Source organism: Lupinus angustifolius, chromosome LG11, assembly GCF_001865875.1.
Source record: "Lupinus angustifolius cultivar Tanjil chromosome LG11, LupAngTanjil_v1.0, whole genome shotgun sequence".
Taxonomy (NCBI): Eukaryota; Viridiplantae; Streptophyta; class Magnoliopsida; order Fabales; family Fabaceae; genus Lupinus; species Lupinus angustifolius.
Genome location: NC_032019.1, coordinates 12,362,741 through 12,390,593, shown reverse-complemented (window position 1 = coordinate 12,390,593; position 27,853 = coordinate 12,362,741). Strand labels below are relative to the sequence as shown.

Sequence of the window (27,853 nt, the reverse complement as noted above, 5' to 3'; positions counted from 1 at the left end):
AAAGGAAATGGTTTAAAAAGTGTACTAAAAATCAAAGGTACCCATTATCTAATTTTGTGTTGAGAATAAAGTATCTCCTCATATCAGGAGATAAATTATCTTCTCCAACCAGTAAAAATATAACATATGTACTGTCTTGTTTTGTTTTAGAAATATTTTTTATAAAATAATTAAATATGACACATGTCATGATTTTATTGTCCGAATGAGATAACTTATTTCCTTATACTATGAGATACTTTATTCTCTTTTGTATTATATGATAAATTATCTAGTAACCATAGAAGCTTCCTCACTCACATACACACTATTACAATCGCAAAAGTTGTTGATAAAACATTATACAGTAAGGACTAGATATATCCTATGAAGGTTGAGATGGTTGCACTAGAAAAGAAGAAAACTTGTGAGGTGGTAGAATTACAAAAGGGAAAAAGCTTCCTAGGTGTAAGTGGATCTTCATAGTTAAATACAAAGCAGACACTAGAAAGATATAAGGCAAGGTTAATAGCTAAGGGGTATACTCAAACGCTTGGAGTATCTTGAAACGTTTTCACATGTTGTGATAATGAATACTGTTAGAATTTTGTTATCTCTAGCAGCTAACTTTGGGTGGAATTTACTACAACTCAATGTTAAAAATGTATTTTTTATATGGTAATTTTGAAGAAGAAATATATATGAAGGTTCCTCCTGGGTTTCAATATGTTAAAGGTAAAGTATGTAAGCTTAAAAAGACTCTTTATGGATTAAAACAATCACCTAGGGCGTAGTTTGATAGGTTTACAAAAGTATGAAGAATATGATATATATGCAAAGCCAAGATATAGTTGTAGATGAAATGATCCAAAGGGAATATATATAGATGATATAGGTATTACATAAAATGATCCAAAGGGAATGGAGACCTTAAGAAAGTGCTTGCTACAAGAATTTGAGATCAAAGAGCTAAGAAAACTAAAATACTTTCTTGGCATTAAAGTACTCATTATAATCATGGAACATTAATCTCAACACAAATATGTGCTGGACCTATTAGTAGAAACGAGGAAGCTTGGTTGTAAACCTGTGGAGACACCTATTGAAAAAAAATCACAAGCCGAGTGAAGCAATGGGAGTTGCTATTGTTAACTATGAATCATATTAGAGATTGGTGGGAAAATTAATGTACTTGTCTCACACAAGACTTGATATTGCCTATGCAGTAAGGGTGGTAAGTCAATTTATGCATAATCCTAAAGAAACGTAACTTCAAACATTTTAACGCGTCATATAGTACTTGAAAGAAACTCCTGGAAAATGAGTTTTGTTTACAAGAGGGAAGGACATGAGATTGTAAGCATACACAAATGTTGACTATATTGGATCTATAGATGATAGAAGGTCTACATCTAGATATTATACATTTCTTGGAGGAAATTTGGTGACTTGGAGGAGTAAAAAACAAAATATTGTTACAAGGTCAAGTGCACAGCCAGAGTTTAGAAGAATGGCCTTAGGGATATGTGAACTATTATTGATAAAGATAATTCTAGAAAATTTAAAGATTGAGTGGAAAAAACCAACAAGATTGCCCCAACAATAAATAGTGCATGTAATCCAATGCAACATGATAGGACCAAGCATATTAAAGTAGACTAACACTTCATAAAGGAGAAGCTGAATAATGGGACAATTTGTAAACCCTTTGCATCCTCTAACAATCAACTTTCAAATGTAGTAACGAAAGGATTAAGTAGTGTTACATTTCAATCTATTATCAACAAGTTGGGAATAGTTGATATCCACTCATCAACTTAAGTGGAAGTGTCAGAATCCTTAAGGATTGACCCTTAGGAATTAAATGCTATAAATGAGGAAAGTTAATTGATTTTGTATTTATCGTATATTAATCACTGACCCTTAGGAATTAACCATGTGAGAAATAGTTTAGGAATTTCTTTTACCACATTTCTATTTAACAGCAATTGCTCTTCAAATAAAATCATTTTATGAGAGTTTCAACTGAAGGTCATGAGATGGTAACCTCAACATTTGACAAAAGCTCACTCTTTCAATTATTAAAATGAAGATATCATCCATAATTCAAAACTAAAGTCATCATTAGTGTAGCACAATAAAGGATGAAATCATGTAAATTTGTTTTAAAGCCAATAACCTCTTACACAGAAGGCACTAGGTAGACCACACGGAATATGAACAAAAATTAACTGCACCACTTAACAATTATAAAGGTACATAAAGAACCAAACTGAATAGAAATCAGAAATTCCAAATTAAGATTATATCAGTAGGTTACTGTTCAGACAGAATCAGATCCTGTGCTACATATTAGGTTAGTGGTCAAAGAATGAGATCTTCAACCTCAAGCACCCTACATTTGGTTATGGTCAGAACTGTGCATCATCCACCAGCAGGAGGTTAACACGGCTCTCAAACTTCGGCTTCCGGTGTAAGTGGTAGCATTAGCGGGTATCACTGCCACCACTCCACTTCACGAATGTCAACAGCAATGGTTGTACATCAGGGCCAGGCTTCATTGATGGCAATGACAAAGCATCATACCCTTTCATAACTTGTTGAGAGGTTTAAATCCTTAAAATTCACGAAACCTTCGAAAGCAACACACAGATATTTAAAGGGCAGAACCAATTCAATGAACTCGATAAATAACTTAGAATCATGAAACATGCTGAAGAGACAGATTCAACTCCTGTGCATTCTTCGCAATCGATCCTCCCCGTCTACAAGTTGAAGGGTCAACAAATAAAGAAGAAATTAGTGCTGCAACAATTGACTAATATAAGAGGAACATGGAGAAAAATAAGCCAAATATATAAACTTGACCAAGTACCTCATAAGAGAAGGTAAAATATGCTTGACTTTTTCAAGCACTATGAAGCAGAGGTTACACCGTTCTAGCCTGAATTTCATTAGCAAGCAGAGTTAATTAAGTTGATTGCAAATTTGCAATACATATTACATACATAAAGTAAAAATTAAAAAACTTTAGTGAGATAACACCTTTGCTCTGCCTCAATATCAACACCAAGCGGCGCTGAAGCAGATAGAGTTGAATAGATTACTGAGCCAAATATTTTCACCAGCTTTAACAGCATTTCCAATCATATTCCTCGATGCCTACATGTATGCAAATTGTCAGCAACATGCTATAACATCCACCAAAATATGATTAATTAGTAAATGTAATTGAATAAATTCTAGCAGAAGTGTTAATTTTATTTTTGGATTTAATTTATTGTTTTGCAACATCCATCAAAACTTTGCAAGTACAAAAAAGAAATAGTAGAAGAATGCTTTGACAAGTTGTCTAAACTAAATAAACCCATTATATGTGACAAGTAATTACTAGTAAAATTCACAATAAAAACTATCAAACTTAATTGATTGAAATGTTAAGATGGAGAAAAATAATTAACAAAGGCTGATGAAGAATAAATATCATACAAGAAACAGATGGAATTAATTGTAATGCGCTGTCACAGTGACATCATAAACAAAATTTTACATTATAAACCAATCATGCAATTTCATTTCATTCAAAATGTTTGACTCTTAAAGTAACTGTCTTAAAAATCACAAATGTAGTAAGGTCTGATTGGTTAGTAGTGTAAATTCTTTACATTTGTAGTGCGTTAGAGCGCTAAACTCTAACAAAAAAAATTAAACAACAGTAAATCATGCAATAAAGAAACAGAATCTTTGGATAAAAATAAGAACAGTATCTATCAAAATCCCATTGCCCTTTACTTGAATGAGTGTTTCCCACAAATAATAGGACCTCAGTTTCCCAAGCAAGTTCCTTAACAGAACTAGGATGCTTTTGAGCAAGGTACATAAATTATTTATAAGTACGAGGATCACCTGTATTCATTGGTGTCCCTAATGGTGTATCAAACCAATCAAAATGGGTTATTTTATTGGAAATTGTTTTTATAAAAAACATAAATTAATATTTTATATTATTTTAGGAAATATGATTGGTCAGGGACAGGGGACAGAATTTTTTTGGGACAGAGGATCCTTGTCCCATAAATAATGCTTCAAAATTCAATCTATCACGTGCCATCGAGAAATCATGAACCCAAAAATTTAAGAATGTTTGTATTAGAAGCCAGAAAAGATGTGTCTCAGAAGGAACAGACAAAGCTTACCGATCCATTTGACTATGTAGAAGGCTAGCCAAGAGTGGCATAAGACCAGTACAGATATCAAGTGTGACGATATCCTTTTTTTCCTTAATGATGTCGACAACATCCGCAATCACCTGGAATAAATAGCAAAGTGACAGAAGATGAGTTCTAACATTTGTGAAAACTAATCCTTGGACCGATACCGTGAAACCATAAAAGTGAATGCTTTAAATAATGAGTAAATTATATCCAATCACCTGGAGGACTTGTCCAAAATGACAACTAATGCCAAACTTGGTTATATATTATGCATCATCCCATTTGTTACTTTGACTAACTATATACTTAATCGGTTAAGTATTTCAAAAAAATTAAATGTACTATTCATTATTAATTGTTAGTAATCTCTATATACAACAAATGCTATTATATTCAACGTTATCATTTATTCTTTACAGAATCAAATTGTTTTTTCAATATCAAAAGAGAGAGGGATGTAAATTGACAAACGATATGGATAGTATAATTCGTAAATGTATTTATTTTAACAAATATCTGATATACCAGGCATGTTTATTATGCATCACTTCATGTTGCATATATGTATATCAATCAAGTTGTCAAGCGTGGGAAACAATGCCGCCACAGTGGCCATTCAGGGCAGAGTTTCCTGTAGCTGCCACGAAGGACCATTACAGAGCATTTCTGCATCACTATTGTGGTAGCCATGGATGGCAGGATTGGCATCAGCTAAGCTTTAAGAGATCGTATGTCCCTTTTTGAGAGAAAAAGAAACTTCCTAAACTAACCAAATTTTCTAAACTACCCAAATTTTCTAAACTAACCTTACTTAAAACCCAGCTAACACCCACCTGGCAACACTAAATTAATACTTCCAGGTGTCTCTTTTTTTTTTGGTTTTCTTCTTTTAAGTCTTGACTCTTGAACACACCTGATCCATCCCTGTTATAACACGACCATCCTTACCATCCCCAATTTTCGCAGCCCTGTCCACACATCACAAACCCACCTACCCATCAAACCTATTTACACATCATACTCCATTTTTTTTCCAGTTCCCAGTCCTCACTTCTAACTGTGTCTTACTTTCTAATTTTTTTTCTTGGTTCTCAGCTCTGTTTTAGCCTCTGCACTACTCACTTTTGCACTTTCCAGGCTGTTTCAATCTCTTCCAGCCAAGCCCTCTTCCGCTTTACAGCTTGTCCAGTGATAAGGCTAAGTCTATTCCTAAGCCTTGTATTACACAAGGGGTAAGAGAAATGTAGTTAAGTGATAGTTATTTGACCACTTTACCCTTTTAGCAGTTAGTTAGTTAGAATAGCTATAAAAGGGAAGTGGTAGTTACTGGGAAGAGGAGGAAAACAATTAGAGTGTAACTGGTTGTGGAACCAGAGAAAGGATCGAGGGATCCATTGTAACCTTGTAATCTATTCTTGTAATTTCACCTTCTACCTAATAAATCTCTTAGAACCCTACCACAAATTGAATTGATTGTGGGTTAGGGGTGTTTCATTTCATTTTCTCTTCTATTTCTTCTTACATTGATACCAGTGTTTATCACTGGTATCAGAGCACTGTTTCTGGTGCCTGGGGAAAGTGAGGACCACCATCGTCGTTGTGATCTGCGCATGATATCTACTCAAAGAATGACCAAGGAGAATGATAGTTGGGTGCAAGAAAGGGATGAGATGTGACAAGAACAGGAAGCGATACGTTTACGCCTCGAGCTTAATGAGGCCCGTACCAAGAAAGCTGGAGGCGATTGCGGTGAAGCTGGGCATACCCTTGGGAGACGATTCTGTGGGAGTAGGCAACGAGAACGAAGAAGAAGTAGAAAGTCACAGAACACATCCAGCTCAGGACAAATGGCGTAAACTAGAGATACCAGATGATGCGTATGGGTGGGTGCAAAGATTGGAGAGGTATTTCACCTTAAGAGTTGTGACTGAGGAGGAAAGGATGCAAGCTACCATGGTGGCCCTTGAGGGCAAGGCTCTGAGTTGGTTCCAGTGGTGGGAGCGTTGTAACCCATCCCCAACCTGTGACAGCTTCAAATTAGCCATGGTAAGACGTTTTCAACCCTCTATGGTACAAAATCCTTTCGAATTGTTATTGTCCTTAAAACGAGAAGGAATCGTAGAAGCGTATGTCAAAGAATTTGAAAAATATGCAGGGGCTTTGCAAGAAGTTGACAAGGATTTTGTTAGGGATATTTTCTTAAATGGGTTGAAAGAGGAAGTAAGAGTGAAAGTGAAGTTGTATGCATTAGAGACCCTGTCTGAGATCATAAAAAAGGCTATCCTCATTGAGCAAAAGAATGTGGTAATGAGTAGAAAAATCAATTCGGGTTCCACTAGATCTGGAGTTCCTTATAAGGGGCACCCTTATAGCAAGGGGGTATCGGTGGAAAATTCATCAACTAGCAATATCAGAAGAGATAGGTTAGTTGTGGGAAGTGCAGGGGGTAGCACTAGGACTATCCAGGAGGCTGAGAGTTCTAAGGGCAGGGGGGTTATAGAAGGCTCACTAGTGTAGAAATGAAGGAGAAGAGAGAAAAGGGCCTATGTTTCAGATATGATGAACCCTTCACTAGGGATCATGTCTGCAAACATAGATAGCTAAGGATAATAATCATGGCTGAAGAGGAGGATATTGATGGAGATCTTGAGATGGGAGGGGAGCAAGAAGCCTTCAATTCTTTGCAACTCTCACTTTATTTTATGAAGGGGCTTACCTCTACTAAATCATGGAAGATGAGGGGATTCTTAGAGGTACTCTAGTGGTAGTCATGATAGATTATGGAGCATCCCATAATTTCATTGTAGGGGATTTGGGGGACAACTTGAAGTTGCAGATAGAAAAGACTAAAACCTATGTAGTGGAGGTGGGGGATGGTCACCAAGTCAGGTCAAGGAAAATGTACTCAGCTCAGGTTAAACCTTCAAGATTTGGAGGTGGTCCAAGACTTCTTCTTGTTTGGTTTGAAAGGGGTGGCCTTAGTCTTGGGAATTGGCTGGTTAGCAGATCTGGGAGAAATCAGGGCTGATTTTGGGAAGATGGTCTTAAATGTGAAGAAGGGAGACTCAACAATCACATTGGTGTGATCCTGCCTTAACTAAAACAGAGTTATCCTTGGGAGCCTTCATGCAAGTTCTGTTGAAGGAGGGAGAATGGTTGCTAGTTCAATGTGGCCCCAAAAATTAGACCAGAATTGAGGAAGTTGTGCCACTGGAACTACAGGGGATGCTACAACAGTATCAAGAGGTATTTCAGGACCCTCAGGGCCTTCCACCATCTAGGAGGCAAGATCATGCCATTCACCTAAATGAAGGAGCAGAGGTACCCAACCTCAGGCCATACAGGTACCCTCATTATCAAAAGGCAGAGATAGAAAGTTTGATTGTTGAAATGATGGAGGCTGGTGTGATCAGGTCCAACATAAGTCCATACTCAAGCCCTATCATATTGGTGAAGCAAAAAGATGGGGATGGAGGTTTTGTGTAGACTATAGGGCTCTCATTAAGGTCACCATCCCTAATAAATTCCCTATCCCTCTTGTTGATGAATTACTTGATGAGATTGGGCGACAAGGGTATTTTCCAAATTGGATCTCAAATCAGGGTATCATTAAATTAGAATGAGGGAGGAAGATGTAGAAAAGACTACTTTTAGGACTCATGAAGGACATTATGAGTTCTTGGTCATGCCCTTTGGGATGACTAATGCCCCTTCAACTTTTCAGGCCCTAATGAATGAAATTTTGAGACCCTACTTGAGAAAATTTACCCTAGTGTTCTTTGATGATATCCTAGTGTGTAGTCCTGATTTAATCTCCCATGTGCAACACTTACAATCAGTTTTGGCTTTGTTAATTCAACACTCTCTGAAGGCAAATCAGAAAAAGTGTAGTTTTGGCCAACAAAGCATTGAGTATTTGGGGCATATCATCTCTAGGGAAGGGGTGGTTGCGGATTTATCCAAGGTTGAGAGTATGCAGACTTGGCCTCAACCTGCTACTATTAAAGGACTAAGGGGATTTTTAGGTCTGACAGGATATTATAGAAAGTTTGTCAAAGATTATGGGAAAATGGCCAAACCACTCACTGATTTACTCAAGAAATATAGTTTCAGTTAGACTCAAGAATCTACACAGACTTTTGAGAGGTTGAAGGCAGCCATGGTGGATTTACCCCTGCTAGCAATACCTGACTTTACTAAGGAGTTTGTGGTGGAGACAGATGCCTCAAGTAAGGGGTTAGGGGCTGTCCTAATGCAGAGTGGGAGGCCCTTAGCATTCTGGAGTCAGGGATTATCCCCCAGAGCTCAGCAAAAATCAGTGTATGAAAGAGAGCTCATGGCTTTGGTTCAAGCCATCCAAAAATGGAGGCACTATTTGATGGGGAGACATTTTGTCATCAAAAGAGCTTGAAATTTTTAACTAAGCAGAGGTTGTTTATAGATGAGCAGGTTAAATGGGCAGTGAAGTTGGTGGGTCTAGACTTTGAAATTCAGTATAAACCAGGGCATGAGAATTCTGTAGCAGATGCTTTATCAAGGAGATTAATGTACTCTGCTATCTCCCTATTAACCAATGATGAAGTGGACAATTGGAACCAGGAATTGCAACAAGATCCCAAGTAGAGAAGGGTTATTCAAGATCTGATGGTTTCTCCTAGTACTCATCCTGAGTTTGAACTGAAGAAAGGAATACTTTATTATAATGGAAGGTTGGTTCTCTCAAAAACATCTAACAAAATTCCTATTATCTTGGCTGAATGTCATGAAACACCAATGGGGGGGGTCATTCTGCGTTTTTCAGAACATACAAGAAGATTGCCAGTTTTCTATTTTGGGAGGGGATGAAGTCAGATATCAAGGGTTTTGTAGAAAGTTGTGAAGTGTGCCAGAGAAATAAATATTCTACCCTAACTCCTGCAGGCTTGATTCAGCCCCTACTTATCCCTCAACAGGTTTGGATGGATATATCCATGGACTTCATAGAGGGGCTGCCTAAGGTGAAGGGCAAGGACACTATTTTTGTGGTGGTGGACAGGTTATCTAAGTATGTTCACATTTTTCCTTTGGGGCACCCTTATTCAGCCAAGGAGGTGGCCACTGTTTTCCTAAAGGAGGTAGTCAGATTACATGGATTCCCTTCATCAATAGTGTTTGATATAGACACTTTATTCCTAAGCTAATTTTGGAATGAGTTGTTTAGATTGGCTGGCACAAAACTAAAACTCAGCACCTCATACCATCCACAGACAGATGGGCAGACTGAAGTGGCTAATAGATGCCTAGAAACATATCTAAGGTGCTTTGTAGGTCCTAGGCCTAGACAGTGGGTTGAGTGGCTGCATTGGGCTGAGTTTTGGTTTAATTTCAACTATAATAACTCAGTTGGAATGACACCATTTAAGGCTTTGTATGGGAGAGAAGCCCCTACACTACTAAAAGCAGGAGCTATTTCCTCTAGGGTGGAAGAAATGAACCAGTTGTTTGACCAAAGGGACAGAATCCTAGAAGAATTGAAACAGAATCTATTGAAGGCCCATAATTTAATGAGGCAGCAAGCTGACAAGCATAGAAGATTAGTAGAATTTGTAGTGGGTGATTGGGTGTATCTTAAAATACAGCCTTACAAGCTGAAATCATTGGCTAGCAGGCCCTATGCTAAATTAGCTCCAAGATATTATGGCCCTTATCAAGTGATCAGCAAGGTAGCGGTTGTTGCTTATAAACTGGCCTTGCCTAGTCATGCAAAAATTCACCTACTGTTCCATGTATCTCTCTTGAAGAGGACCCTAAAACCTAACCAGCAGCCTCAACCTCTACCTCCCATGATGAATGAAGAATTAGAGTTAGAGGTCAATCCAGAAGGAATACTTGACAGTAGAGAAGATGAACAAGGAAATCTAGAAGTGTTGGTTAAGTGGCAAGATCTTCCCAATCATGACAACACTTGCGAAAGAGCATCTGTTTTACAAGAAAGATTTCCAATTTTTCCACTTGAGGACAAGTTAGTTCTTTTAAGGGAGGGTATTGATAAGGCTAAGTCTATTCCTAAGCCTTGTATTAAGAACGCGTACACAATGGGTAAGAGAAATGTAGTTAAGTGGTAGTTATTTGACCACTTTACCCTTTTAGCAGTTAGTTAGAATAGCTATAAAAGGAAAGTGGTAGTTACTGGGAAGAGGAGGAAAATAGTTAGAGTGTAACTAGTTGTGGAACCAGAGAAAGGATCGAGGGATCCATTGTAACCTTGCAATCTATTCTTGTAATTTCACCTTCTACCTAATAAATCTCTTAGAACACTACCAAAAATCAAATGTGGGTTAGGGGTTTTTCTTTTCATTTTCTCTTCTATTTCTTCTTACATTGATACCAGTGTTTATCATCCAGCATCCAATAGCCATGGTCACTGATATTGACTTATTGTTTACATTAATGAGACTGTGTCTTTTAGCTACCAATAAAGATTGTCTTAGCTACAAAGTTGAGTTTAACTTATGTAGCACCTTAGCCTTGACATGTCCTCTGAGTCAATGAGTTTATTGAGTATGTCACCATTTAGGCTTAAATACTCACTACAGTATTTTACTCCCTAAAGGGAACCTCACTTTAAGGAGAATAAAATACTATATTGAGTCACCGAGGTCATAGGGTTTGAGTCGTGAGAGACTCACTTTAAGGAGAATAAAATACTATATAAGATATTTAAGCTTAAAGGGTGATAAACTCATTAAATTCATGAACACAAAAGGATCGCATGTGAAAGTTAGGGTGTTACATTAAAAAGTATTTTTTATATGTGAATTATAAATTATTTGTTGTATGTGTTGTGGCCTGTGTAGTAGCCGCTCCACAATCCGCAATACCTCGTGGTTGGTTCTAGGGTTGGCTACTCTATGTCTCTACTGGTATTCACTATTATGATATCTAATAGTTAAATTAATAGAAGAAAACAAATAAATATATGAACTGTTCTCTTTTTTGTAACATTTATCAAATTATGCCCCTTTCACTTTATATTAAAAAGCCAACTTTAAAAATAAATCTTATTATTAAATCTAAACAATTGGTCACAGGAAGAATATGGGATGGAGTGTAATTTATAGCCAAGTTTGGGGTTTGCTGTCATCTTAACAAATCTAAAGGGTGTAGAGTGTAATTTACTCAAACATTGATAAATCAAAATGCTCGATTACTCACAGCATGATCATCCATCTTTTCCATGGCACCAATGACCCCCTTAACATCGTTTCTTTCCCAATATCGGAAGACCACCTGCAATAAATTGATTACAACAATTAGCGTATTTATAACTTGTAGTTGATATTAAGTTAAAATGTAATAATACACTGATAAAAAAAGGTTTTCAAACAATAACATTGATGTTCCATTCAGATTGCCTTTCCACATCCTTGATACATTTACATTACATATAAAGACTTCTTTATAATACGTAAACATAGATAGCCACAAAAGGTCACAATAATATGAAAAGGACTCAATCTTCATGATTATAATTTCAATTATCAATACCTTTAACTTGGCTATACGGCCTTGCATTGAACTGAGAAATTGATCATGCTGTTCCATCACATCAGCAATAGAATCTTCATTACTTGCAGATACTGTTGCCTTCTCAGTAGACATGGCATGTCCTCTCTGTTTAACTTTGTGAAATAAGAAACTACATCCTCAAACGAAAGAAAACAGGAACATAACTGGAAAAAAAACAGGAACAGAAGCAACTCTGTCTTCAATACAACTACATCAAACATTGTACATTATTTAATGAAATGAAATATCAAAAGATCCTTTCTAACATTATGTTTTTTCCAAACCCGGGAAATATCCTACTTCTTCAACATGGCAGCCATCACTCTTCAAGATCAAGATATTACAAAATTGTGAAGTTGTGAACATAAATGAGCATAAACTCGAAAGTGAGCATAAGACAGAAGCAGCATTAATGTTGTTGGACATTTTGAATTGATTGTGATATCTAACAGAAGGTAAAGTACAATGAAATGAAAACAGTGTTGTGAGAACTGGACCGGATGGTCCGACCGGTCTGACCGCTGACCGAACTTGAAAACGGCTCTGTATTGTAGTCTTAACCGAATGAGAGTTGACCACTTTGAACTGGGGAAATTCCGGTCCAACCGTACTAAACCCGGTTAAACCGAATTAACCCGGAAAGTTAACCGGACAGTTCACTTAAAAATTAAAAAAAATGGAACTGCTCTAATATTTTGTTTTAGAGTCCTATAAAAAAAGATGAAGATATTATTATTTCAATATAATTATACATAATTATTAATTATATAAAGTTTACATTTATATATAATAATAAAATTAAAAATTATTAATTATGTATCTGGGAAAAAGAAAGGGAAGTATACCCTATCAAGAGGGAGCACATAAACCGATGACATCTTTCCATGTGAAACTCTAGTGGTAGGTCCCTCAAAATTAAGAGACCGCTCCCGCTTTTCCAAATTGAAAAGTGGTCGTGTTCTCCCTATATTTTTTAAGAGCAAAAATTTAAGAATTTTTTCATATAAATATTAAGTAAACAGTACCTTATAAGAACAAAGATTAGGTGAGAAACTGTTTATATACCCCCTTTTTGTACAACACCAGAGCATAATTCTTTGTTCGTTTTCTGCCCTTGAGTTTCATCTGGTACAAGACAGGGCATAAACATTAGTAATAGGCCATCAAAGAGGACACAATTTCAGATATTTGCTAATAAATACTAATCAATCACTAACAACAAGTACATGGTGTTTAAAGTAGTAGGCCTTCAATGTCTTTCGGGCTTTGGGTTACATGGGCTGTTAGCATTTAGTTCCCATAATATCCTTGTTTGAAGTCCACATAAATGCACACAGATTTGACCAATCATGAGTTTTCATGTCAAACACCCCATTCCCATTTTAAAAGAGATAGGCTTGGCCCATCAGTAGAGGATAATATAAAAGAAACATAATATTAAACTTTTTGTAATAAATGCTAATCTATCACTATAACAATTACAACAGGGTGTTATGTTATGAGTCTCATTGAGTGGAAAAGTAAGTTTAATATGGTACTTGAGTTATGAGACTCTCCCACATGATAGATTAATCTTTTGAGTTGACCTCTCTTTATGAGCTTAAGTCAAAATAATGAGTGTCTTCCTTGAGAGTTTGCCTATGGAAGAGGCTATTTATAGTTTGCCTATGGAAGAGGCTATTTATAGACTGGATTAAGGTAAATACTGAATAGTGATAAGTGAAGCCACCAAAGGGGAAATGACTATTATCAAGTCAATGTCGACTGAGTGAAACCGCCATGGACATTGGCCCTTAAAATGGACGGTAATGTTATGAGTTCCACAACGAGTCAAAAAGTGAGTTCAAAGCAATATTTAAGCCATGAGGATCTCTCATATAAGAGACTAGTCCTCTGGGTTGAACAAGAACACTGATACCAATCAATAGATCTAGACCAGAATTAGAGTAGAAATATGTAGTATTATTAAAAGAATACAATCTCTAAAATATTTAGCAAGGTGATACAAAGACTAATATAATGAACAATGAAACATGTGATACAAACTTTCCAAGTATTCGAGAGACTTGTGTTCTCCCTCACTATCTTCTCCTTTCCAAATTATTGATGAATGTCCTCATCCCTTCCCTCAAAGAGCGTTACAGCCACCAGCTGCCAAATAACTACCAATTTACTCTATAACAGGTACTACTTACTATTGCTATTTATGTTAATGACACAGTAACAATAATGACAAACATAAGAGGTCCTTATTCCTATATTAACAGTAATGGCAAACATAAGATGTGAAGAACATATTTGAAGACCCTAGCAGAACAACTTAAAATTAAATAGATTACAGTTATAAAACATATTGCATGAAAATAAATTGTTTTAGAGACAACTAATGAGGACTTCCGGATTAATAAAGAATTTCAAATTGATGATATCATGTGTAATCCAATTAGTTTATTTTATATTTACAACAACGATAAAGCTTTAATCCCACTAGGTGGAGTCTTTTGCATGGATCGAATGATACTATAATACTTTTATAAATCATATTCATTAATAAAGCATTGATATCTACATTTATATTTAAGGTAACAAAACTTTATTGAGCTTCAGAAACTAAACAAAAAATAAAGTGATATTTTCATAAAGAGCAAAACATACTTTGGTCCTACAAAAATATAAGGGCCACCAAGTTAGTCCACTAAAGAAAAAGAAAATGGCCTCCAAATAAACCCGAATTTAAAATGGCTACATGATGGTCATTTACTCATTTTACACTACATGATGGTCATTTACTCATTTTACAGTCAGACATTTACACTACATGATGGTCATTTACTCATTTTACACAGTCAGACATTTACACTACATGATGGTCATTTACTCATTTTACACAGACATTTTCTGTGGCCATTTTCTTTGGATGACAAACTTGGTGGCCAGTGGCCATTGTATCATTGGAGGACCAATATTATGGGTGACAAATGGATAGATATGGATTACAATGGATGAATGAAAAGTCATCCATCATTCATAAAAATCTATTCAAACTATATTTGAAGTTATCCAATTCATCTATATCTAAACTTAATGGATGAATTCAATACATTTTTGACTTCATTTCCATGGATTTGGATGGATGGATATCCAATCCATTTGATTTTTTATTGAAACTAAAAATACTCTTGAAAAAATCATTATTTTAAAAACTCCTACCTTAGTAAAACATTTTTCAAAATCACCTTTTAAAACAAACACTTTTGAAAATCATTTTTTAAAGTTTTTTTTTTTTAACTTTTTAAAGAAAATATTTTTTACAATATTCTATAAGCATCCGATATTTAAGATTCTATGTGTAAAGTTTTCAACAAATATTTATATAGGTTATGTACTTAAGAACAAACTTTCAATATTCACTATGTCCACATTTCTTGTAATTTATTAGCATAGTTAAGTTTATTCTTAATGTATCTAACCTTTATTTCAGTCAAATACATGAATGTATCTAACCTTTATTTCAGTTAGATACATTAATGTATCTGACATTTATTCAGTCAGATACATTGTACCTATATAACTATATTCCTATAAATAAGGAGAAGTTACCTTCATTTCATACTAACAATTTCAAATTCTTTCTTCTTTTACTCTCTCTCACAATTTCTCTTATTCTCATAATAGATTCATCTAAATTGTATCATGGTATCAGAGCTTCTAGATCTTGATCTCTCATGAATATTTTTCTAGCTGCACATCTGTATTGAGACCTACGTGATGGTTCCATCATCTATGGTGACATTCTCACCATGGTAGTTAAAATTGTGATCATGCTCGTGGGATCACACGATTTTATGATCTACAAGAGCTAACCTATGCTCGATCTTAGCTCGTGTTCATCCTTCGTAGAATCGGGTCAAATTGTTATGTTGGAGCATAAGATCGACGAAAATGATGAGCCTGTCGTGCTCTTTTATCCTCAGTTCTCTCATTTCTCTTGTTTCGATCTAGTTCCCCTTTCTCTCTTTTCTCTCTCTTCACTTTCCATTTTTGTTTTCTATATTCTATTGCAAAATGGAGAATGAAGATAACGAGACAACTACTATTAGGCTTTGAGCAAATTGTTTAAAGGAATAGATTGGGTCAAGCCCATTTTCACCTATTTGTGTAAGGAGGCCTGTTAGTTATAGGTCTCTAATCCTTTCTTCTTTCTTTTATAAACTATTTTTTTAAATATAAAAACACCTAATATCTAAAACATTGAATTGAACATATTAACTATACTAAAACATACAATTACCTAGAAGAAAAATAACATGTAAACAAGTGAAGCTTTTAAAATTATCTATATTGGATACTATTTATCTATTTAAAATCTTAATCTCTAGTAATATATATAGATATATGTATGTATGTGTGTGTGTGAATTTTTGTGTATGTATAATGATAAGTAGGATCTTACGAGTCGTGCTACGATCTTACGCTTACAATATTTGAATCTTCTCCCGATCCTAATTAAATCTCAATTTTAACTATCTTGCTTCTCACAAATGATTTCTGCCAAGCTCTGTGACAAGAACTACTTCATTTGGAGACGACAAGTTAAAGCTATTCTTGCATCACATTGTCTTGAGAGGTTCGTTGTCAATCCGCAAATTCATCTGCATTCATCCAAAATCAAGATCCTCATCGGACAAGAAACACAGAGGAATTTGTGGATTGACAATGAACCTCTCAAGACGATCTGGCGCAAGAACAACTTCAACTTGTTTCCAAATGAAGTAGTTCTTCTCACAAAGCTTGGCAGAAATCGCTTGTAAGAATATCACCATAGACGGTGGAACCACCGTCGTAGGTCTTTGTAGTAGAGTTGTAGTTAGAAAAGCATCCATGGAAATTCGGTATTTGGAAGCTATTGATACCATGATAGAATTTAAAAGAATCTATTATGAGAAAAAGAAGAGAAATTGTGAGAGAGAAGAAAGAAAACCGAGAGAAGAAAGAAAACCGAGAGAGAGAAAGAAGAGAGAAGATAGAATCTGAAATTGTTATTATAAAATGAAGGTAACTGCTCCTTAATTTTTAGGAGGAGTGTTATACAGGTACAATATATTTGACTGAAATAAAGGCTAGATATATTGATGTATCGACTGAAATAAAGGCTAGATACATTAAGAATAAACCCAACTACAGTAAATTTGGTTTCCTGGTGGTCCAAGAAGCAAGAATGGGTTGCTAGGTCTCCACTACTGAGGCAAAATATCGAAGCTTGGCTATCATTGCAGGTGAGATGATCTAGATTCAGAGTTTTCTTCCAGAGCTACAATTTAAGACTTCTATCCCAATGGTTTATTGTGATGATTTGAACATTGTCTTGCTGTTCAAAAATCCTATTATGCATTCTAGGACTAAGTATATTGAGCTTGATCTTTTCTGGGCATGAGAAAAGGGTCATCAACAAACAGTTGATTGTTGAGCATGTATCTTCTGAGCATCAAATTGCATATAATCTTACCAAGGCTCTCTATACTAGGTTTATTGTGCTTAGAGACCAACTTCATGCTATTGATTTGTTCTATGCTCATCATATCCAACTTTGTCCAGATGGCTCAGAATTCAGGGGGGATATTAGTTTAGTAGGGTTTATTCTTAATGTATCTAGCATTTATTTCAGTCAGATGCATATTTCACTCAGATATATTGTGTCTGTATAACACAGTTCCTATAAATACTGAGCAATTACCTTTATTTCATAATAACAATTTCATATTCTTTCTCCTCTCTTCTCTCTCTCGGTTTCTCTTTTCTCTCTCTCATGGTTTCTCTTCTCATAATAAATTCTTCAAAATTTTGTCATAATTTGTTAGAAAAGCTTAATTGAAGCTTATAAGGTTTGGTCCTATTCATGGGGATTTTGTAAATATTCCACTCGAGAAAGAGAAAATTCGAAACAATTGGGATTTTTTTGGAGATTGGATGCAGTTACTAATTCATGATCTGACATGTACAGAATGAAAACTTCATTCTCGATTCTACGAGAATTTTTATGAAAGCCTTTCATTTGCTTCTCTTCGATGGAAGTTTTATTTTCCCAGAATGTATCCTAATTTTTGGCCTAATTCTTCTTCTGATGATCGATTCAACCTCTGATCAAAAAGATATATCTTGGTTCTATTTTATCTCTTCAACAAGTTTAGTAATGAGCATAACGGCCCTATGAAAAGTGGAAATAATTCTCTTATTCAATTGTTAGTTATTAAACAATAAATGCTTCATATATATATATATATATATATATAGGGGCTGAATGAAGAGTACAGCTAGCACAATAGTAAAGGAGAGAATACAATGACAGCATATGTGTACCCATTGAATAATAGGAACTACTATAATATAATTTATCTCAATTTCGTAAAAAAATCAAATTGAGAGTGAGAAATATACAAAATTCAAACTGAGAATGAGAAGCACTACAAGAAAATGAGAGTTGAGATAGTGAACACAATTGAAAAGCAAAAAACATCATTTTTGAATGCTTATTTTTTGGATGGATCGGATATTCATCCAAATGGATATATCCATAGATATTCATTGAATATAGTAGATGGATTCAAATCCATTCATTATTAAAGATTCATTGGATTACATCCATTTAAATCCATTAGCTCTAATGGATGAATTTTGATGGATTTATTTTTTTAAATTTGGAAGGGTTATGGATAATTTTACCACCTCTAATGAATATGATATTTAAATCTTTCATAAATTTTATAATCAACTAGCACTCAGCTCTGCCAATTTATTTCATGATTGTATTCCATGATGCCCAGTTTAAGGTTTTTTTTAAGAAGAAGGATTACCTTGACTTGAGGTTACATCACTAGGAAAAATTTTACTATCTTGAGGTGAAGCTGATTCAGATGGAGAGAATAATGGCTTATCAACTTCATCTCGGTTCGAAAATTTATGTATATCTTCTGCCCTTGACTGCAAGGGAAATGATATTAATCTTCCAACAACACCAACTTCTTTCCTAGACTCAACTCCAGGCTCTGACCCTATGCTAGTTCTGGGAACAATTACAGGTATAATATCTGGTTTGTTGATAGCTGGTACTACAATGGACGATGTATGAGATCTCAAAGAAGCCCTCTTTTGAGCTGCTGTGTTAGGCCCTGCCACTGCACCACCAGATGCAGCTTTGGGAGCATAGTTCAAATTGATTCGTTGAGGAGTACTTGGTGTAGTTCCTATAGCTTCATGCGATACGTAAATCAATGATAAAAAATAGACAGTAACAGGACAATAGGATCCAGATGCATCAAAACCAGAGAAGCTCAATCAAAACCATGGCAAGAAAAAAAATTATAATAGAGAAAGAATATATACATGCCAAATATTTTCCCTCCTTCAAGGGCTCTAAATCTTGAGAAACTGACAATCTTCCAAGAGATTTTGTTTCCTTGACTAGTGGATCTAGATTTTGTGAAATAGATACCCTAACCTTAGTGTTTTCATTCAACATAGACATATGCCCACTTGAAGATTTATGTTCTGAATGGGCATTGAGTTGGTTCACATTATTGAGTTCATACGGTTCATTGCACTGCACAACAGATTAGGAGGATTAAAAAAACATCAATACGACTATCACATGAAGCATGGAATATTTCTCTGTAAGATAAATGTGTGTACCGAGATGTCAATAACCCAGACTCCAACACAACTCTGATTGTAGGAGCAACCAAGAAGCTTTCCTTCATGAACATTAAGATCTGACAATCTAGACCAACCTACATCGACCATATCGTGGCATCTTATAGGTTCCCAAGAGATAACCTAAAAAAACCAAGCAGAACATTGTTAACTTGATATATAATTACCTCAAACAATTCAACTTGAAAAGGAGCTTACCTTCAAACTCTCATGTAAACCAGAAAGCAAAGTTCTCCCATCATGATTGAAAGTAATAGAACGCACTCCAGTTGTCTACAATGCAAAGAATATCGAACACCAAAAAAATTTAAAATGAGCATTGTGAACTCTAATCTACATCATTCGGTAAAAAACTATCAAATTGCTTGAATAGGAGAAGTACCTCTGGACCAGCTGAACCAATGAGCTCAAAGGTTTCAAGGTCCCAAAATTTAACTGTCTTATCAGCAGAACCTAGACGTAGATGTAAACAAATAAGATAATACTTGCACATATATTTCATTCGTTTAAAAACAAATGACTTCTGGACAAAACTATCAAGGACTCCACAAAATTATTCAAATGCAAACACAAATACAAAGCAGTGAATGTTATCTGCCTAAAATACAATTGAATTGTCAACCAGGAGAGGTGGAAAAGAATAGAAGGGGGAAAGGCAAGAGTGTAAAATTAAAACATGATTTTCTCACTAATGTAGAGTAGAATCATGGCTCATGCTGCGAAATTAAGATATAGATGTAATAAGAGTAAGATTTCTAAGCTATGGCTAGATCGTATTATACATTATGAACATGAGCAATTCTAAAAGGTGACACAATGTATGAGGCTCCCACATAGCGAGGTCTGTGGAAAGTAGATGTATATAGAGAGGTTACTTCTAGGATTTGAACCCATAATCTTTACAAAGCACTGAAGCTCGCCCTCATGTACAAGAGCAATTATAAGATACCAAAAGGACTATAGTGCCCTCATGTGTTCAACACATTCATCACATGTTTTTTTCATAACAAAAGATAAGTGAATAGAGTCATGGCACACAAGAGACTTCAATCTAGAAAATTCATAATCATTTAAGTAATGTAAAAGGTAGAAATTCTAAGAAAATAGAATCCCAAGAAAATTATAAATCACATATGAGAGTTATTTAAGGAAGAATGATGATAAACATGTGGAAAAATATCTCTAACCAATGAATTGCCTACCCAATGATCCTCAGCAGTGGCAAAAAAATAATATTAGAACCATTACACACCTTTAAGGAAAGCAAAGACCTAAAGGTAGGATATCCAAATGAAATAAACTTCATCAAAGAATGGGAAGCTTGGGTTGTTGTGGTGCATTTGGTTGGAAAAGCAGCATGGATTTTTCAAGGTGTTTCAGTGTCTTTGAAAATTTTGAGATGGAACACAGCTTTTGGCTTCTCTTTGATACTCAGTTCATGGTCAAGTGTGGGGGTTCCTCTTTCTGATTTACAAAGAAATTGGGCTACAATTGTCTACTATTATTATTGATTTCTGCTTTGCTGGTTCTTCGAATTTTATTTTTTAGAAGTTTTTAGGTGTGGGACATCTTATATCCTCATGTCTTCATAATTCACTTCAAAATGAAATTATTTTTCCAAAAAAAAAAACTAGCAAGAGACAAGCAGATCAAGCTAACAACTGGTTAAGGCAGTATTTGACATGCTACCACAAGTCTACGAGTAAAGGACTGGCTGTAACATGATTTCATCTTTATAGAGACCGGGAAGGAGAAACAAAGATGGCAGGTATGAATGTAGACATATTTTTCCAACCAGATCAAGCTCATGAACCATACTATGAAGCTATAGAAGAGGATAATTGAGTAGAGGTTGAGACAAGAGAAATGTGTCACTAAAAATCAATTTCGTTTTACGTCGGGGAGGTCGACTATGGAGGCTATGTACATGCTACATGATTGGTGAAGAGATACTGAAAGAACCAAAGGAACTTGCACATGATTTTCATTAATTTGGAAAATACGTATGATAAAGTACCTAGAGAAATACGATGGAACCCTCTAGAGAAGAAAGGTGTTTAGATTGCCTACATTTAAGCAATCAAGGATATGTATGATGGGTCAAGATCAGTGTGAGAAAATAAGATGAATTCTTAGAAAAATTCCATATTGCCATAGGACTACATAAAGAGTCAACATTGAGCTCCCACTTCTTTAGATTGGTCTTAGGTGTGCTTATTGAGGATCATTGTTTTAAATTGCACACCGCAACCAAAATTTTGTCTACAATATTGCGCTTTTGGGAATCATTGCAACAATATCTAGATCGCAATAGCAACTACATCGGCCACATTTTTCCGCAATATTTTTGCAATTGCGGTAAACGTAATTAAGTGCATATCCAAGAACTAATGTCATAATGCATATTTTTTTGCAGATGAAGATCATATTGTGTAGTTGGAGACTCGAGAGAGAAATTAAATGACAAACTAAAAATTTGGAGACATGCTTTAGAAGCACATGACTTTCGAATAAATCAAAGTAGGACAGAGTATATGAAGTGTAAGTTTAGCAAAAGACGGACAAACCTCGTTGTAGAGGTAAAAGGTGGAGATCATACCATATCAAAAATCATTAGATTTGAATATTTTGAGTCAATCATACAATACAATAGAAAAACCGATGGAGATGTAAACCATGGATTCAAGCTGGATAAATGAAATGGTAGTGTTTCGGGTATCATATGTGACAAAAAGTGCAACTCAAACTTAAGGGAAACTTTGATTGCACAACTATAGGACCTACAATATGATGGATTGAATATTGAACAATAAAATATCAACAAGAGAATAAACTCCATGTAGCAGAAAAGATAGTAGAATTATGCCTAAGGTTGTTTGGGCATGTGGGGAGGAGACTATTAGAAGCCCAGTAAGGAGAATATAACAAATGGAGGTTGGTTAAATTTCTAGAGGAAGAGAGACACCAAGAAATATTATATGTGAAACAATTAGGAAATGTTTAGAAATCAATGTTTTGTAAATGAACATGATTTTTGACAAAGTATTATATCGTTATCTAATCCATATAGTCGTTCACCTAATGGGTTTAAGGCCTAGTTGTAGTCATTGATAGGAGGAAAATGTAGGATTCCCATGGTCAAAAACATTACATAGTCAACGAGAAGGAGGGAATAACTTGACAGAAACATTAGGATGGGAATGAGATTTATTCATTTACATACTTTTAGGAACTCAGAAATATTATAGCAATGACATTTCACTAAAGTGGATGACAACGCTCTACTAGGTTGTTGAGATTATAAAGTTTACGTGGAAAATGAGAAAGAAAGAAAGGATAATGATACTCTGAATAATGAGATTTGATATAATGTCTAATAGATATGACTTATGATATGATACAAAGCACTAAGACCGACTTATATTCATTAATGATTAGTTTGAATACTGAAGTCTATCAGTACAATCCAAGCCCAATAGTACTCATCAATGTTATAAGATTCATGAATGACCATAAATTCCTACAGACACTTAGACTTAACAATCATAAACTATACATAATTTTTTATTTCATACAACCATCTTAATTCCTATATGCAACATCCCATTTGTAAGATGGATCCAACTATGCAAGATGTGGTATATGATGTTAAGCCCCAACTTTCACCTCAAAAGTACTGTTAACTTGCTTCCTGCTAAACTTAATCCAAAATACTCCAACTTACTCCTACTATATCCTTCTTTTTCCAAATTTTACATCGCCAATCCTAAGCACGGATAGAAGATCAAGGTTGTCTTATGTAGTCAACGATTAGTGTGAAATTTCATCAAATCTTTATGATGCCATGGACAAATAAAAGAAATAACAACAATATAATCTCTTACATGTAGTTTCACATTACACGGGTCCACCCCATGCATAACACTTTAACAATGTCTTCCTTATTACTTCCAAATATATGTATTAAAATAATAGAAAAATATACAATACATTTGCCACCAACTCCTAGTGAAAATGTTAGAAGTAATTCATGAGATCAGGAGAATGGAAGACCTATTTGTTAAGGTACTAGTTTCATTAGAAAATCACTCACCCGTTGCTAGTAGAAACTCACTGGGATGAAAGTCTATACACTGAATCTGACCTTCATGACACTTAAAATCATGCAAGAGTTTTCCTGCAGTCAGATCCCACAACTGCAAAAGCATACATTATAATGTCGTTAAATCAAGCAAAACAATATAGATTACCATGCAGACACTAAAGTGCAATCTAAGCCACTATACATTAATTATAATTTATAATAGTAATAAAAAGTCATGTATATCCCAAATTATAAGCCAAGTCAATAACTTGTGAGTCAAGAACTTTACAGGCTTCCTAGAAGCCACATGTTTAAAAGAGTGAAGAAGATTATATAAAATTGAAATGAAATGAGGAAGCATTAAACACATCTTCTTGCCCCCAAAGTCCTAATAAAAAGGCTATTCACAACAATAATTAGATCCCCACAAATATTTAGTGAGCAAGTTACGCATGCACAACACAAATGAAGAGAATAAACTAGAGATTTCTTGGGATAAAAACATAGGTTCTTAGAAGTACGTAAGTGCAAGGAGATAAAAGAGTTATCCTTCAATAGAACAACAACCCACAACAATACGAAGCATTACTATAAATTAGCTTTCATGTCTTGATGAATATCTAAACAGAAAAAACCTTAACAAAAGATTGTGAATAGCACCAATGAGAAGCCATGAAATAAAATTCTATTAAGAAGCAATTCTAGCATCAACAATCTTTTTCCAAAAATTCTTAGCATTCCTCTCCAACCAAAGGGACCATAAACCTTATGATCATTTCATTTACCTGCTAACATACCTTGCTCTTCCCCCCATCATTTTTATCATTAATAGTCATATTATGGAAGATAATTTCCCTCACCCCTTTTTATTTTGGATAAAATAAATAGATGCAGTATCATATTGACTCCAATTCACAATATCACACACAACTAAATAGTGACCCTTGATAGTTAACCACTAGATATCTAATTCATCCACCTATAGTATTGCAAACTCCATAACAAACAACTTCATTTATTTCCTTATGTTATTAACACTTTTAGACCCTGGTATCCTCATGTTTCTAATGTTCACCTATTTAAATTATTTTCTCCTAGTAGTTACAGAAGATGTTTATAACTTCTATTTATCTTTAAGGACATCCCCACCATATGCATACACAAATCTTGATGCCCATTTCATTACTCGACCACCTTTCATTCTGAGGTACATCCTCCCCAACTAAGATAGAGCTTGAACTTTGGTTCTAAATAACTATTATTTGGGCATGTTTGCAGGAGACCGTTAGAAGACCCAATAAGAAGAGTATATCAAATGGAGGTTGGTCAAATTTTTAGAGGCAGAGGGATATCAAGAATAACCATAGGCAAACGATAGGAAAGATTTAAAGATCAATGTTTTCTCAATGGGTATGATTTATGATAGAGAATTATAACAAAATCCAATCCATGTCACCGATCCGACCTAGTGGGACTAAGACTTGGTTGTTGGTTGGTTTACAAACCCTTTTTAATTTAAGATAGTAATTAAAAAAACTAAATCAGTAGTATACCTATGGAAACTACCATACAAGTTTTAAAGTGTGACGCTAAGCATGTATACTTCAAAAAATATAGATCAGAAAGAAGTTTTAATTATGTTGAGTATCATAATAGCCTTGTCATGGAATCTGAATTGACAATATCATCAAAAGGTAAGCAATTCTGACCTTCACGGTATTATCCTCTCCACCTGAAACAACCCAACGTCCATCTGGAGTAAACCTAATTACATTTACCCCTCGAGTGTGGCCCTTGTATGTATGAATACAACCCTTTTTTCTGATGTCCCATATCTTAAGATTGGTGTCAAGAGAGCCAGATGCAAAGAATTCTCCAAAAGGATGGAAGTCCACTGATGTACAGTTGGACCTATGACCAGTAAGAGTGCGAACAACTACCAAAGAAACAGTGCAAGCCAAAGGTTCAACTATCAATATGAATTAAATGTAATACCAGATAAGTCTTATGAGACTACTAGAATTTCATTTCATCAGTGGTTTAAGATCATTAAAGGAAATGGCAAGCAACACCATACTCTTTGTCTCTTCTAAGTCCCAAAGTTTGATTGTGCCACTTGCAGCTCCTGCCACCACCAAAACTTCACCAGGGTCAAAGTTTACAGAATCTATTCCGCTTGAATGTCCTGACAGACTCTGCATATAGAGAAACGACTGTTATTGGAAATATATAAATGAACATTCTTTCTGTTTCCAGCTACACTGAAATGAATTGTCCATAGTTGCTCAAAGTTTTCAAGACACACATCTAACAATGTAATCATTGGTTTTAAAGAAAATGATCCACAGATGGCATCATATCACGTGGCAGATACATATTGTTTATATGCATATAAGAACAAAAGTAAAAAATAAATTTCTATCATGTAAGAAAAACCATCATTAAGGCAATAGAAATGATAGTGAAGATGATGATACACCACATTAAAATATATCTGAACTAAATCCCTTGCTTCCAAGGCATGCCTCTTAAGTCTTATGCAAAACCTTACAACCCAAATACATTGTTTCTCATACTACTGTGCAAATGTGAAAGAAAAGGGAAAAGGGCACAACATATGAATACCCCTAAAAGGCCAAATATAATGCAAGGCCAAGTTATGAAAAATGCCATATCATAAATGGCATAAAATTCTTATTTCCTTTTATCATTTAAATAAAACAGATAAAATAAAAACATAATACTTATGCTAATAATTCATATGAAACGAGAAAGGGATCCAAAGTACGAACCAGTATAGCATTAGGTTTACCAATAGCCCAAAGATTGACCTTGTGATCTTCACCCCCAGTTACAAGAACCCTAGATGATTTCCTTCCAATCTTGAGGCAATTCACAGCAGAAGCATGAGCTACAAATTCCTCTGCATAGAACTCGTCAAGGCCAACGAATAGATCACTTTATTCCAGCCCGAGGCAGAACCACATATACTCCAAGGCAAGGTTTTAAATTGCAGAACCACACCATCTGGCCGCAACCTGTAATTTCGAATTGCGTTGGCCAAAATAGGTGTGCATCGAACAACAACCGCAATTTAAAACTCCTCCTTGAGGTTACACTTCACCCCTAAATCTATAGTGTATTTAATATAATAACAACAATATTATTTTATTAAAATAAGTACTAAAATTATGGCCAATATTTTAAATTGCATTCTACAGCCACAATATTGCAGTTCTGTGAGTCTCTGCAACAACAACTTAGCAACTCAACCGCAATTATAAAACCTATCCTAAGGTTACACTTCACCCCAAAATCTACAGTATATTTAATATAATAACAATATTATTTGATTAAAATAAGTACTAAAAGCATGGGGAATGTTTTAAATTGCATTTTGGTGCCACAATTACTGCCACAATATTGTAGTTGTGAGAGTCTTCCCAACAGCAACGCAACAACTCAACCGCAATTTAAAACCCACCCTAAGGTTTCACTTCACCCCTAAATCTACAGTATATTTAATATAATCATAACAATATTATTTTGTTAAAATAGATACTAAATGCATGACTAATATTTTAAATTGTATTCTTGAGCCATAGTTAGGCCTTAATATTGCAGTTATGAGAGTCTCCGCAACAACATCATGGCAACTGACCCGCATTTTTTAGCAATTTTCCGTAATTGCAAAAAACACACTGACACAATGCAAGTGCACTTTATAAAATGGAGAGAGGTCTATAGAAATAAACCAAATGACACAAAATAAAAGAAATGTAACCCAAATTTTACGAAGGATACGTAGCTTGTAGGCACGTTTGATAGTCATTGTAACAAAACCTAACGATTTGAGATGAGAAACAAACAACAACTCTGAACTTAACACATTCACGAGATCTAATTTTTGGTCTCTCACATAATATCAGATCTTCACACAGAACTTGGAACCAAAAAAATAGAGAAATGAAAAGAAAAAAGTTATATATATATATATATATAAGTGCTTGGTGATTGAGAAAAAAAGAAGAGAAGTAAAGAAGAAAGTGAGTGTTGAATAAGGTTATGAGTAATTTGAAAAAAAATGCTAAGGAAGTACTTAGAAATGGAATATTTGAGGTAAAGAGAGAATGAAGATATGAATATCTAAGACAGTAATGATTATAATGTTCAAATTAAAATCATCAAGAGTGGGAAATAGGAAAAGGGGCTCAAAGTGAGGAGAAAATGAATATCTATGAAAACTGAACAGTTGTGGTGTCGCAATTGAAAAGACTATCCAGCAAAACTTTTAGGTTGAATTCTTTTTATAAAAAAATAT

The 27,853-nt window shown here is 34.9% G+C and overlaps 1 protein-coding gene across 1 annotated transcript; it reads right to left on the bottom strand.

Annotated features, from left to right (window-relative positions):
• LOC109360838 (katanin p80 WD40 repeat-containing subunit B1 homolog) lies at window positions 2,111–27,508 on the bottom strand. Its single transcript, XM_019605985.1, has 18 exons — window positions 27,337–27,508; window positions 26,325–26,455; window positions 25,610–25,727; window positions 25,242–25,468; window positions 23,542–23,644; window positions 19,831–19,901; window positions 19,647–19,721; window positions 19,428–19,571; window positions 19,122–19,338; window positions 18,593–18,988; window positions 12,807–12,866; window positions 12,587–12,705; window positions 11,721–11,846; window positions 11,388–11,462; window positions 4,176–4,288; window positions 3,025–3,141; window positions 2,855–2,923; window positions 2,111–2,744 (listed from the first exon to the last, which is right to left on the bottom strand). The coding sequence occupies exons 1-16, from the start codon at window positions 27,362–27,364 to the stop codon at window positions 3,126–3,128; spliced, it is 2,019 nt and encodes a 672-aa protein (XP_019461530.1). The 5' UTR covers window positions 27,365–27,508; the 3' UTR covers window positions 2,111–2,744; window positions 2,855–2,923; window positions 3,025–3,125.

Bases quoted from the DNA above. Each gene is read 5' to 3' on its own strand.
- LOC109360838 (XM_019605985.1), bottom strand. From the start codon at position 27,364: ATGACTATCAAACGTGCCTACAAGCTAC. The intron at 11,847-12,586 runs GTATACTTCCCT...AAAGTTAAACAG, and splicing joins ATGTGCTCCCTCTTGATAGG to AGAGGACATGCCATGTCTAC. The intron at 11,463-11,720 runs GTATTGATAATT...AATTTATTGCAG, and splicing joins GCCGTATAGCCAAGTTAAAG to GTGGTCTTCCGATATTGGGA.